Raw genomic sequence first — 15,340 nt, forward strand, 5'->3', positions numbered from 1 at the left:
GAGGTAACATTTTAACAACATGTCAGAGTTGTCAAGGAATATTCCTATGAAACCTCCTTCAGAAGCTATTTTGTTTCCTACTGTGTAACCATTTATGACACCATACTTTTGTAACAACTTCATCAAATGTCTAAGCCAGAAGCGACAAAAGAGGTACATCTGTGGGTAGATAAAAGATTTCTCGGATACTCATGTGATAACAAACTAACAAACTCCTATACACAAGGCCACCTCATAATCACGGAGGTTATGAGAAGTGCTATAAAAAGGGGGTCCTCTCCATTGGCAAGATACCCAATCTACATCATTTGAGCTCTATTCTCGGGTGAGCACTTCTCTGTTCTTAACTCCTTCATCCAGGATCGTACTAACATTAGTGTCGGAGGGCCTTGTCAGGGATCTCCTTCCCTACCCTTTGGTCACTAACTCCTTGTTGGATCATTGCGTGTGCGTAGGATCGCAAGGAATCTTCGCCAAGAAGGAAAAAGTCTTGTTCCAGTCAAACATCTGTCCATTGTCACTAGCGTGCTATCTCTACAGCTCTCAGACAGGATTAGTGATCTTAGATTGTAGGATCCTACGATCTAGAACACAAAATCAATCCTGAATCATACAAGATCATTTTGTAATATAATCGGATCAAGAGAGGTGGGATCGTAACAGGATCCGTAAGATCGAATAGAATCGGAGTAGCATCAAGTTTTGAAAAATCATAAATTTTGACTCAAATTTAACTACGAGACTTATAATATATCAAATTGAAGGCTGCTTAGAGATTTACAGTTAATTATCAGATGAAACATATAACAACTCAGTGTTAGACCTAAAAAATATCGTTTAAAAGCCTTTTGCGATGTCGAGAAGATATTTAGTCTTTTATTATCTTTTAGATTGTTTTATAATTTAAGTTATTTTTGTCTTCTATAGAGTTAGGGTTAGAGTTATGAGATTATTTAAATATCTATTTAGTTAATTTTTATCAATAATATTATGTCGTTTATTTTTCCCCAAAATGATAAGTTTTTAGATGTCTATCGTATGATATTCTACTAAATCAATAGGTCTTTAGAAAATTATTTCCAACGTTTGTGTTCGAATAATTTTTTTTAATAGTTTCTATTACATTAACTGCTTATTTTCCCATAAATTAAATTATCTTGTGAATAAGGGAATATTCTCGAAGTTGAATACAATTATTATTATCATGTTAATAGAAATTTTATACTCTTGAATTTTGTGATATGAGAATATAAATATTATTGAGTATTATTATGCTAAAAATAGCATGGTAGTTAAAAATTAACGGTAAATTGCCCTAAAATCCCTAATAGCAAATTCAACTTCCTCCTTAGTCACTATGCCAAAAAAAGCTTTATTCCCACTTTCTACATGCAAACTTTTCTTTACTTCAACTCCCTAATGGATATCGATTTAACTAATTGTCCTTATTTTTTTTAGGTATAAAAAATCAAGATGAGGTACAATTCCTCTTAAGTGCAGTATATTTAAACTAAAATATAGTATATTTTCTATTAAATTGAGCATAACTCTTTTTTTCGCCTAACCAATCAATTGATATACTTGTTATAGTTGAATAATACTGAATCTAGGTGGAATTATACCTCATTTTAAACTTTTTATATCTATAAAAAATAATAAGAGATTCTGATCTAAATCTAATAGTGTAATTCCTACTAAATTCAACATCATTTAACTAGAATCGAGTATATCAATCGACTTGTCATGTAGAAAAAGGGTCGTGCTCAATATGATAAAAAAATATACTAGATTCTAGTTTACATTTATTGAATTTAAGAAGACTTATACTTAATTTTAAACTTCTTTTACTTAAAAAAAATAAGGATAATTTAGGTAATCAGTGTGCATTAGGGAGTTGAAGCAAAGAAAAATTTATATGTAAGTAGTGAGGATAATTTTTTTTTGATATAGGGACTTAGGAAGAAAAGTTTGCATGTAGAGATTATAGGACAATATATCCTGAACCTCAAATTCTCACGTACTACTAGAAGCAAGGGGCCGTAGGTGTTGGGAGCTTGCTTTTGATAAGTGTCATAGATGTGACGTTGATGTCGTGCACCTAATGCTAAGTGAAAATCATCATCATGAGTTATATTTGTCATTATCAATCTTATTAGTGACATATACTTATAAATTCATGTCTGAGTGTACCTGTCAAGAAGGAATAGTCGGACATTCAGACCAAGAGGTCCGATTTGATCATGATATTTTCCAACGGGAATCTCTTAGAAGTGTTTGATTTGCTACCAAGTTGCTGGAAGAAATTGGTTTTATCTATTAACAGCTAGAAACGGTAGCTCAGTGAACGGGCCATATAATCGTGGGTTAGTCGGAGTCGTTTCGCCTCCCAAAACTAACGGACGGACTATTATCGAGGTATTCTCCGCTTTATAAGAAAAATATTCTGATAAGAAATTGAACGAAATCCGGATTAGAGGATTTTTGTGGATGAGTTTTATGTTTCGGGTGCTTTTCTCCCCTTCGCATCTCCCTCTCTTCCGCTGTCCAAATTTCTCGTCGGCCACCGATGGTAGCCCGCCTGCTGCACGGCCACGCGCCCGTCGCCGCTGCTCTCAGCCCCCACCTTCCTCGCTTTCCTAAACCCCTCTCGGCGTTTCCCTTCTGCCGGCGCCCCTCCCTCTCCGACCGTCCATCTACTCCCCGAACCGTCAATGCCGTCGGGCCCAACTCGTCTTCCTTCCCCAATCCTCACAAACAGATGCAGCAGCAGCAGCAGGTGAGGACTTTGTTCCCCGGCGGGTTCAAGCGGCCGGAGATTAGCGTCCCCACCTTGGTGCTCCGATTAAGCGTGGACGAGTCGCTCGAAAGGGGGGCCGAAATTGACTTTGCCTTGCCCAAAGGAGTCGGAGTGGTTGTGCTCGACGGTGGCGCGTGCTCTGAAATCATTGGTCGGCGACAGCCTACCTTCTAATTGCTCTCCATTTGTGGGAACAACTTGATTCAATTTAATATTTACACATGTAGGTACATATATATTATTTTGTTATACTTCCTCTGTATTGTGTGAGATCCAGTGGGAAAGTTAGAGAGAGAGTGAAATCACAATGTCATTTAATGGACGATACACTGATCAGGGATATAGGGGTACCAGAGGTGAAGATTGTACAAAGTTGTTAGTAGGCAACTAACATGAGATGAGACCTAAATGGGCAATGATGGATCAAGCATAACACGAATGATGAGAGGAAGAGAAAAAGAGAGAAGAAGAAGACCAAGAGGAAGAATACTTAGTAGGCAACTTGCCCACTATGAGCAATGCATGGTTAGTATTAAGCAACATGGGCTGAACGTATACACGTTTTCCATCCAAATGAGTCTCTGTTTCTGTACACAGCTGAAAGGACATGTTTTGCCCACTATGGAATTAGTTTTGAGATTGAGTAGATGTACTCAAATGTTGATCATAAGTTCTTATTGTTGGTATATTCTTTAGTGATTTTTGCCATTATTATTTTCACATGAACGTATTCCCTAAATGTGGGTTTGCACAATACTTGGCTGTTGTCTCTGTTGGTGGTTTGACAGACTCCTATTGTCAGATGTAAAGAGGTAGCGCCTACTGTCTATTTTTAATGTAATATCATCTCTGCCTTTAACTCTGCAGCGTTCTTTATAACTTCCTGCAACAGTCAATTATGTAGTTATTAACCTTTTTCTATGATAGTTACGTTTAATCTCAATTGTTGTGGGAGAGCTGTACATAAAACAGTTGATATGCTTTCTTCATAATTTCGTTGTATACTCTTTGTTTACTGTTTACTTTGTGATGGCTGACAAGTAATAGCAATTCATTGTTTCTGTTGATTACTATCTGCACATTGTTGCAAAAATTCCCATGATCCCTGCCAACTCATTTTGTTTTGTTATGCAATACAAACTCGTTGAAAGAAACCTGAGTGGATGTTTCTGAAATTGCCTTTTCTATTTTAATCTTTCTTATTTCTAAGATAAATGGTTCATTTTGTTCTTAGGGCGAATTTAACTCTGGAAAATCTACTATTATCAATGCCCTTCTTGGACAGAGATATCTCAAGGAAGGAGTGGTTCCTACTACAAATGAGATCACATTGCTTTTGCATTCTGAGACAGAGTCCGCCAAATACAGCCGCTGCGAAAGAAATCCAGATGGACAATTTATATGCTATTTGTCATCTCCAATACTCAAACAAGTTAATAAATCTAAACTTCTCTAAAATATTATGTTCAAATTATTTGTCCTTGCATGTTTCTTTCAAAGTCATGCTTCATATCATCTCTGAGCAATTTTTTGGGTCTTATCTTATAAGCAAATAGAAGAATTAGGTGCAGAATTCTCTCTTGAAGGAAAGACTAAATTAATTGCATTTTCATATTTAAAATTTCAGCCTGTCATTTAAGAAAGCTCATTTTTAATACCAACAAAATTTAGCTTGAAAATACAACATTAAGCACCAAATGTTACTGCCATCAGGAACTTGTCCTTCATTAAGATCTGGGTTTAATTTATTGTCTTCTCGACTAATTTAATTGGTAAAGTTTTGTTTGCCAACTGTTTCTTTATTAATTCAACAAGACATTCACCAACTGAGGGATCAAATCCCATCATAAATTTGCTGGTTCGTCACTAGTCATTGCAAGAAGAAAAGTTAAAATTTATGAATGCATATTAAAAGACACGAATGACAACATTAGCCAGTGGATTCTCTCCCCTTTCAAATATTAAAGTCCTTTTCAATACTTTGATGAGTGATACATCAATCTTCTTTTTATGATACAAATAATTTCCATTCTGCTCAATTGGCAGATTTTTGCTTGGGAGCTGTAAACATTTAGGAACATTAATATGACCTTTATTTATTAGCAAGTTAAAGAGAATTTTCAATTTACCTCTCTGTTCAGTATATTGCTGTTTTTGGGCTATTCTTGCTCCAAATGTAACATTCTTAAGAAATAATCTTACAGATACCATTAATTGCCATTAAATCATACTAGAATGTTTGGTACTAAGAATTCAAATACTAGCCTGAAACTTCCTGAGTTGGCGGCTTCTCTGTATTTTAGGTTGTTGGACTTGGAACAAAAACAGTTTTCCATGAAGATAAATTGAGAGTTTTACCTAGCGGTTTTAGATGTTTGTAATGATCAAGGAGTTTCAGAAATGTATCGTTCATAAACGTTAGATTTTGGGAAATATAAAGCTGGTTTGATGGCTTAAATTTGAGGGTTCTCTTTGCTTGTTTTACGTGTTTACTATGCATGCCTAATTAGTTAATACAAGACCCATCTTGTTGTCTTCCAACCCTTTGTTTTCAAAGTGGTATTGAAGTTAAACGTTTTTATAGTTTAAGATTTTAAGCTAGTTTGCCTTACCAAGGCTACAAGGTTGAACTGTTGAACTTATAAAAATGTTGCTACTAATCCCACTAGAGCAAGAGGGCAGAACTTCAGATTTTTATGTTCAATTTGACCCTTGTTTTCTATTGCCTCCATATGCACAAAGTTCCCTCGCAGTTATATATTTTTCATTAACGTAAACACTCTTAAAATTTTACTGCTATGAAGTTGGTGTCCAACACCAGATGGTGACTTGTGTATTCAAATATATTGAAATTTGAATTACTAATTTCTTATATATTCATATTATTAGAGCTGATAGATCAAATCAGAGAATTAATCCTGGATCACCTACTGATTTAGCGTAATTTTTTATTGTTGTGGTTAATCACGTGATTTCTCATTGCATTGGTTCACTAGGGGTTTGCGTATTTTGGAATCTTGTCTTACTTCTGCATGCTTACTTACTAATTTCTAAATTATGATCTAAATGATTATTATTTCTTAATACACTGCAATTGTATAAACTAATTTGTCAGTTGAAGTTTATTTATAAGTTATAATTACTTTTCTATCATCAAAATCATGTGGTTGTCTCTTTGTATGATGGCACATCATCTTTGTTGCCCCACACATTGTCCATCCCTTCTATCTCATTCTTATGTTCTTTCAGTTCACACTTAATGGTCAAACTTCTAGATGATTCCGTTGTCTAAAGTGATCAGTATTAGAAAAGAACTCTCTATTATAGTTATTATGACAATCTATGTTAGTTGAACACAGATGCAGGTATTAAACATGTGTTAGATCAAAATATTCAACACGATTGTTTTAAAAAAAAATTATACATGACGGATAGGAGTATCAAGAATTATCTTGGAGTGTCAATGTTGGAGTATCATTGTCCAACACGGTTATGGAGGGGTTATATGAGTTCAAGTATTAGAGATAGGTAACGATATTTAGCCAACATAGTTACTACCTCAGCACCCTTTGTTTTCCTTTTTGCATGATTTAAGAAAAAATTACTATTTATCTATCATTTTCAACATCTCTTCTATCAGAGCTTGTGCCAATTTCACTTAAATCTGTCCTAACACATTCTCCCTCTCTCAAAGTAAAATGGTCAATAATTTTGTTACTTACATTCCTCCCCTCACAGAAAAAGATGTTGGAATTTTCAACTCACTCATATCTGTGATGCTTTTTTAGTTCCATTATTAATTGTAACTCTGAAAAGATAGATTGTCCTTTGGAAATGCCATAACTTATGAAGCCTTTCCTTGAGATCTCTGAGTAATATTGGATTTTACTTGGTCTCTCTTCCAATTTTAATTTCTTATTTGAAGAGCATGATATTGAATCTCAATCTCTCATTTCACTGTGCAATCTCTCACGAATCTTTTGAAAGTGGCCAAGCTTCATCCTCCAAGACTCATTTCACTTTAAGGAAACCATTAGTGCCTACAATATAATGGGTATTATCTTGATTTATCATATAATTTCACTATTTTTAGTATCTAATACAACTTTTGTAGAATCTGATATTCTTCCCCTGATTGCATGCTTAGCATATTCTTGCTTTCAATTTTGCTAATTTTGTTTCTGGGAATGTCAACTGTTAAGCAATGTCAGTTATATATTTCTGCAGTGTGGAAATCTGTATTTATGTATGTGCCTACTTATTTATCTGTCCAAATGTCAGGTTGCCTTTCTTCTTTATGTCCAGCAGTGGAAGAAAAAAGTTGTATTTGTTTTAAATGAATTGGATCTTTATCGAACAAGCAGTGAGGTTATGAATTCCTCCTCTGATATATTTCATTGTAATTTGTGCTGCTGTTTAGCTATGTTGTGTATCTCTAATTTCAATGTCTGTTATACTTATTCTTTTGTGTAGCTTGAGGAAGCAACTTCCTTTGTAAAAGAAAAAGCACGTAGACTGCTTAACTCAGTCTACGTAGACTGCTTATTTCCTGTATCTGCACAGTCTGCTTTGGATGCGAAACTCTCCTCTTCAAGTTACAGTGTGGTAAAATATAAGGAAGCCTTGTTTAGTGATAGTCGTTGGATGAGCAGCCAATTTTATGAGCCAGAGAAGTTCTTATTTAGTCTTTTAGATGGAACAACAGAAAGTGGCTTGGAGAGAGTGAAGTTGAAACTTGAAACACCACTTGCTATTGCTCACAAGCTATTATCTTCCTGCCAAGCACTTGTAAAACAAGAATATGAAATTGCCTGTGAGGATTGATTTCAATCACTGGAATCCTTAGCAGTGTAAAAGACTATTCTGCAAAAATTAAGAGTGATAGGAAGAGTATGAAATTGCCTGTTACATGGAGGAAGAGTATCACTTCTTTGGTATGCATGGTTATAGATAATATTACCAGGGTAGTAATAGGGGATCATACAAACAACAGCTTAATCTCTATTCCTGAATTTCTTCAAATTTTAAGATTATAAGTAATTTTTCTGAATCTTTGCAGTATCTTTCTTTTCTTAAAATGCAGATTGAGACAACAAAATCTCGAGCACTGAAGCTGACATATTCCCTCCTCAGATTGTCAAATATTGATCTTATTCCTGCATATGCTTTGAAAGCAGAAAGAACTGGTTCTACCTTCACTATCTCAACTTTCCAAAATGACATCATTAATCCTGCTCTTTCTGATGCACGAGTATGTTTTTTGTTCTAATTTATAATTTCAGATGTTCCTTTCATTTCTTTTAAGCATAAGCATAGTTTCTAGTTCAATTAATGTACATGGAATTGGTTTAACTGAGCATATTAACTATGATTTTTTCTGCATCTTCTTTAAGTAGGACCTTGTAAGTGTAGTGTGCATGCTGCATACTTCCATGTGTAGAACTACAAGAATTGCTGAATAGTATCAATATTATACTTCCATGTGTAGGATCTTTGGTACGAAGTTCACTATATCTATATTATACAATCCTTCCCATAAACAATCAAATTATTTCAAAAATAAATAAATAAATAAAAACTTAGAAGAACTGGCGGATAGTATCAATCTGTCGGCGCTCATATTCCTCCGTTAGCCAAGTTGTTGTTTTGGCCAAAGGAAGCACTGCTAGCAAAGGATGGCACAGGGAGCAAGTCGACGGGCTCGGTGGATCCGAGGGACGAGAATCTATGGAAGAGTATGCTGGAGGAGCGAAAAGGATGCAGCCATGTTTACGAGGGACGAGAATTTGGTGCGGAAGACTACTCGAGGATAAGGCCTGAGTTGAGTTCAGGTGAGCTCATCTCTGGATGGCCGGAGAATCATCCAAGCGACTGGAGCGGAAGACCGGACAAGTGAACATAGTGTTGACTTGCCCAGGCACCCTGACTCCGGGCGTTCAGAGAGGTTACGGGCGCTTGTACCGCCTAGGGAGCGCCCTCTTCAGAACGTTGTTGCGAATAAAGGATTGGGTCCACGTCAGCAACAGTCCAGGCGCCCAGTCGATCTAGGGTCCTGGATAAGGAAAAATTTTATCTTTGAGCTGTTGCGAAGCTAATAGAATTTGCACCGTGGTCCCTTGAGTTGAGTAAAGAAGAAAAGAAGAGAGAGGGCGGATAAATTTGTACCGTGGTAGAATTTACCCTAATTTTTTATGTGATCAAAGGGGGATAGAAATTTAGCCGGTTAAGGGGGAGTTAGTAATTTTAGATAATTTGTAATATTTTACTTAGTACTTAATTGAACTATCTTACTTGTAATATTTGCGAAATTAATTTATTACTTATTGTATGTTTTGATTAACCCTAATATAACTTGGGTTAGATGCATATCAAAAAGGTGGAGATTGTAAGTACTCCCGGGTTGGTTTTGATGTGGTCAACCAAGTCAAGTTAGATCCTATAATGCTTTGATCTGTGTTTAAGTGTGCAAGAACTTAGGAACACAAGAAGTTGAGCGAAAGACGTAGCGGACGAGAAGGATGACACTAGGAGCGAGTCGACGGGCTCGGTGCTTCCAATGGACGAAAAGCTGCGGAAGATTATATCGGTGGAGTGAGAAAAATGCATGCGACGTTTCTGACGAACGAGAAGCCTGAGTGGAAGATTGCTCGAGGACAAAGCCGGAGTTGAGTTCGGGTAAGCTCAACTCTAGATAGCAGGAGAATCACCCAAGTGATTGGACCGGAAGATCGGATAAGTCAACACAGTGTTGACTTGTCCAGGAGCTTGGACATGTGCCCAGACTCCGGGCGCCTGAAGAGGATTTGGGCGCTCGAACCTCCTTGGGTGCCCGAACCTCCTTAGGCACCTCCTCTTCAGAACGTTGCTGCGGATAAAGGATTGGGTACACGTCGACAACAGTCCAGATGCCCGGACCGATCCAAGCGCCCGGACAAGGACAACTTTTATCTTTGGGTCGTTGCGAAGACGATAGAATTTGCACCGCTAGGGGTGCCTCGATAGGGTCCAGATGCCTAGAGATGTCACGTCAGCAAACGACAATTTTCAACTAGTGGGCTATAAATAAAGCTCTGGTCTTCTTCATTTATAATGACACTTGACAACACTTATTGTACTTCAATTTTCAATTATGTCTTTTGTATTCGTGCTTTCAAACGTTGTACGGGGCTTCTCCACTTCCGACCTAGCTCAAAGGAGACTTCGCTAGTGTTAACATTGTCTTAGATTAGTAATTTTTCCGGTTGTAAATCAAGTAAAATTCAGTAACCTCGAATTTCTTTTAATGTATTTTTTATTTTTATTATTAAGTGTTTGTCTAATTAAAGTTGAAAGAACGAGAAGAGTAGTTTTGTTATTTCAGGACAATTCACCCCTCTTGTCGGCTGCATCGGGACCAACAGGATATACGTCTCCTATTCATGGACAAGCCTCCTAGCACAAGCCCGAGTGGTCCCAGAGCCGGTCGGACCTATGGAACTCAGCTCCCTACTTCTCAACGGCAAGGTTCCCAACACAAACCTAAGTTGTCCCAGAGCCGTTCGAACCTACAGGGATCAGCTCCCCACTTCTCAGTGGTAAGGATCCCAACACAAACTCAAGTGGCCCTATAGCTAGTCAAATCTACCGGGCTCAACTCCCCACTTCTCAGTTCCCCTATCAAAGAATAGTCGCCACACGCCTGGGAATATATATATATATATATATATATATATATATATATATATATATATATATATATATATATATATATATATATATATATATATACGCATGGAACTTTCTGCTACCCAAGGAGAGGCTACTGTATATCCTCCATTGTTCGACATATTTTGACATTAGATATTCTCTAACGTCTCATTATTGTAGAGGTTATGTGAGACATTATAGAAAGGGGTTCTCTATGTTGGCTAAGGGTACTTACATACACATACTCGCACATGCATACGTATCCACACTGTTGTTCTACTGTTCATCTTTTTCCACATTATTCACTAAGCCCATTGTAATGTTCTGACTTGTTCTATTGTTCTAGCCATTGCATCATTTGTTCATTTTCAAACAGGATCAATTATGTTCTTATTTCTACCGTGCATGTTTACGAAATATATTTTAGCATGATTCCGTGTCGGGCTCCTTAACAACGGTTTTAGAATTTAATTGTGCTTCGACATGATCGTAAAATATTTTTTTAAGTCATAGTTGGTCATAAATTAATATTTTTATTTTGTTTTCTATTTTATTGCGAATCTTTACTTTTAGAAAGTTTCCTAATTTGTTAGGAAAATTTATTTTTGGAAAGTTATAAAATAATTTAGAAATTTTTAATATGGGAATACTATATAATAATTTAGGAATCTCAATTTGGAAAGATTCTAAATTTATTAAGAAATTTTATTTTTAGAAAGTTTTTTAATTTGTTAGTAAATTAATTTTAGAAAGTTTTTGAAATAATTTAAAATTTTTCCAAATTTGAAAGATTTTGAATTATTTACAAAATTTTAATTATTAATTTTTTAATTTATTAGAAGATTTAAAATTAGGGAATTATTTTCTAATTAATTAGATTTTCGTGATTGAGAATAATTTTCTATATAAAATATGTATTTAAATTTTAAAAATTTATTTCCTAATTTAAGTAAAAGAAGCTTGATTCATGAAAATCAGAATCTTAATCGTACTTTATATATAAATAAAATTATGAATAATAGGCATGGCATGTCATGCCATAACATAAATGTATGTCATGTTGATGTATTAGATGTATATATCATGTGCACAATGTGTTACATTATTGATTATGTCATGCATGCGATGTCATATGTCATCATTTAAGACATGAGTGTGATGTCATTTAGAAAGTACATTTGCATGATGATGATAATACTTAAATCCTTTACTTAAAAATATTAAGACTTACACCTACGGATAAGAACTAGAGTTTGATTTCTTGTTTAAGTTATTGGCCAAAGTGAAACTCAACCTGAAATTAAATATGTTTGAACCATTGAGATACGATCTCATGATTAACGAGTTTATTTTAACTTGAAGTATTAATTTTTTGGTCAAAGTCAAGGTCTAAGTGGATAGAGGTGAAGTTGGTGATATATATTTGATGTATACTTGTTAATGTGTCAGTAACCTAATATTTATATAAATATTTAATTAGTTGATAGCATAATATGATAATTTTGTATATGAGATACATATTAGTATATGTGATATCTACCACTATAACTAAGAATATTTGTTGGCCAAAGTTAAGGTTGTTCTTATCAATAATGGATATTAAGTGGGAATCAATATTTATGTGTATGTTGTTTATATTTATGGAATAAATCATCTCTATCATATTTACTTGATTGTGTATTTCTATTTTATTAAAATAACATATTTTCTTTGAATTTGCACTCAACTTTAGAAACAACCAAATTGACAAGGCTGAACTTCTTGGATTAGTTTCGAACTTGAGAATTGTTCTCAAGGCCAAAAAATAAGAACTGGTTCCGAAGGATCCATGCTACCACTATGCTAAGATGGATGAGAGTTTATTTCTCACAATATCCAAATGAACCCTTTGTGTACATGAAGGTTAGTGGGGGAGCAGTTATGTTTTTAGTGTTATATGTTGATTACATATTGTTCATAAGAAATGATGTACCTGTTCATCAATCAGTTAAAATTTAGTTATCTAAAATATTCTTCATGAAAAATATGAAAGAGATAATTTATATTCTTAGTGTTAAGATCTATAGAGATAGATCAGAAATGTTACTTAATTTTTCACAGCCAACATACATCATTAAAGTACTAAAATGGTTTAGCTTAGAAGAATCCAATAACGGTTGTCTTTCCATGTGACATGAGATTTATCTTTCAAAATCTGTCTGAGCACACAAGACAAGAGGATTCACATGATTTAGATCTCATATGTGTTAGAAGTAGAATATTGTACGCTCTGAATGTCATGAGCAGATATCAATTGGATCCAGATATAGTTTGTTAGTTGGCTATTATGACAATCCTTAGGCACTAAGTGTTGGATCGAGATGCGCCATAGAGGGGGGGGGGGGGGGGGAATAGTGCTCGCGGCTATTTCGTTCGATTCGTAAAACACTTGAGTAAAAACGCAGCGAAATAAAAACAAACAGCACAAAGACACAGGTCGATTTTACTTCGTTCGGAGCCTAAGGCGACTCCTACTCGAAGGCTCGCGATCCTTGATCGCTTCCGGTGGGCAACAACTATAAGTTCGAAAGTATACAAAGATGATTTACAAGTAATGCAGTAAATAATCTTATACCGACAATGGAAAATACTAAATTGAAGCTTCGGGTTGTCGGTGTCGAGTTGCAGCACTTCGGGACGAGTTCGTTAGCAGCTAAATGCAGAAGGAAGACTTGAATTTTGTTGTGCCAAGCTGCTGGTCGAACCCCCTTTTTAAATGTTGTTCAAGGCGCCTTAAACAAGCTCCAAGGCGCCTTGAATAGGCCGAGTCAGCCGCGGAGATGAGGAGCGAACTGGTCGAATCTTATCACAGATTCAAGGCGTCTTCTACTGTTCACAGGGCGCCTTCATCTGTTCAAGGCGCCTTCCACTGTTCATCAAGGCGCCTTGAACAGCTTCTCGAGCCAGCTCCAGCCTTGCACCCGAGGCGCCTCCAAGCTCCATGAAGGCGCCTCGGACACTGTTCATCCGAGGCTTTAGGTTGCTTCTTTGCACCTACAAGATACGTTAGTCCCAAACACTATCCTGCAACACAAAGTTAGCACATAATACAATAAGTATGATAAATGAAGTATTGGCAGTCTCCGGACTGTCCGGGTCTGACTTCGGATTTCCTACCGGAAACCCTAGGTCGACCCGACGCCTACTGTTCCCTCTACTGGGAACGCGTCCTCACCTACTCTACTCAGGAGATTTACCTGCTGCCAGTACGATCCTCCAGATCGACTGGACTTTTGCTCAGCACTCGACGCTTCCGGACTTTCTGCTGGACATCCGCTTCCCGGCCAGTTCAGTCTTTCACCTGGTTCGCGACACCAGGACTTTCCACCTAGGGTTACCACCCCCTAGGACTTTTGCCTGAAGCCATCGACCTGCCAAGACTTTCCGCATAGGGTTACCACCCCCTATGACCTAGGGTTACCACCCCCTAGGGTTTTCCCTTTGCCTAACCGCAGCTAGGACTTTTCTCCACCTAGGGTTACCACTCCCTAGGGTTTTCACCTGCCTAACCGCAGTTAGGACTTTCCTGAAACACTCATTCAACATGTTAGATAATAACAACTCTTAACTTTGAATCCTTTGTCATTATCAAAACTCAGGTTCGATCGTCGGATGCTTCCTGCACCAACAATCTCCCCTTTTTTTATTATGACAGCTCAAATTCAAAGTTAAGTAAACAAACGAATAGATAACCATTTAACACAGGCAAATTTGCTAATTATAGGTGAGCACATTAACTAAAGCAAATTTGCTAAACTATATGCTCCCCCTTAACTATTGCTCCCCTTTTATTTAAATTTAAATTTTGCTACTCTCCCCCTTTGCCATATATCAAAAATAATAGACTTTTGAATAACTTAGATACTTAACATTCATTTCTTATTTATAGTTAAGTGAAAAGATGTATCTTTTTGATAGATTTTAAAGGCTAGGAGAAAAGTAATCTTTGAGGGTAATAAAAAGAACTCTGCAGGTATTTACAATGTTAGATTTCAAAGTTAGCTAGGTTCAGCAAGGATTTGATCATTAAGATTGTAACTTAGCTTAGATCTTTAGAAGTATTGAATTTGAAAACTTAGGTTAATAGTAAACTTAAGTTTGAACAATATTTAAAGTTAGTTTAGGTTATTCATTAAAATTCAGTTGGTCCTTAAGTCCAAGCATGAGTTATAATCAGTAGATTAATTTACTAGGTATCAGAGCCCTAAAGATCAAAACATGCTTAAGCAGAAAACTGAGTGTCCTTTTACCAACTGTCTAACCTTTAGCTACTTGCTGACTGCCTATAGGGCAACAGCTTTCACATGGTTAGTCAAGTCAAGTTGATTTGGTCCAGTTAGATTTGACTAGAGCTCGAAGACTCAACTTGATTAATGTATATTGCGTTTTTAACGCCCAGACTCATATTGATGCACAGATATAAGTATTCTTGAGTCCAGGCAGTACCCTATGCATCTCACGCCATTCTATGTTTTTCAAGCACAATCAAGGTATACCTAGGTGTTTATGAGATGCTCTGGCTTAGGTCTAGGGGAGCATGATTTCTAGGGGAAAACTTAGGCTAATTCCAGAATTTTGAAAAATCTAGAAAATTGGGAATTTTGAAAATTACTTTTCCTAGAATTTGAAGAACAAGATAACAAAATGAGACACCTACTCTACCCAACACATTCCTATTTGCCTTCTAAGTGCATTGAACTCGAGTTCAGGTAAGGGTTTTGTAAAGATGTCAGCTAGGTTTGATTTGGACTCAACGTGGTTGAGTGCAATTTCACCTTTAGCTACATGATCCCTTACAAAGTGGTGTTTTACCTCTAT

The 15,340-nt window shown here is 36.2% G+C and overlaps 1 protein-coding gene across 5 annotated transcripts; it reads left to right on the top strand.

Moving 5' to 3' along the window:
- The first annotated feature begins 3,183 nt into the window (after nt 1-3,183).
- Nucleotides 3,184-8,179, top strand: LOC121979314 (probable transmembrane GTPase FZO-like, chloroplastic). Of its 5 annotated transcripts, none has more exons than XR_006111367.1 (5): nt 3,184-3,322; nt 4,032-4,229; nt 7,079-7,165; nt 7,271-7,731; nt 7,881-8,091. XR_006111367.1 is itself a non-coding variant. In XM_042531295.1 (5 exons), exons 1-5 carry the CDS (start codon nt 3,206-3,208, stop codon nt 8,064-8,066), a joined length of 720 nt encoding a protein of 239 aa, XP_042387229.1. In that variant the 5' UTR covers nt 3,184-3,205; the 3' UTR covers nt 8,067-8,179. The 5 variants fall into 5 exon arrangements, 3 of the variants coding, with proteins under 3 accessions (XP_042387229.1, XP_042387230.1, XP_042387228.1); XM_042531295.1 differs by having other exon boundaries at nt 7,271-7,402; nt 7,881-8,179; XR_006111368.1 differs by having other exon boundaries at nt 3,190-3,322; nt 4,083-4,229.
- Nucleotides 8,180-15,340: the final 7,161 nt, after the last annotated feature.

Source organism: Zingiber officinale, chromosome 5A (genome assembly GCF_018446385.1).
Source record: "Zingiber officinale cultivar Zhangliang chromosome 5A, Zo_v1.1, whole genome shotgun sequence".
NCBI classification, from domain to species: Eukaryota; Viridiplantae; Streptophyta; class Magnoliopsida; order Zingiberales; family Zingiberaceae; genus Zingiber; species Zingiber officinale.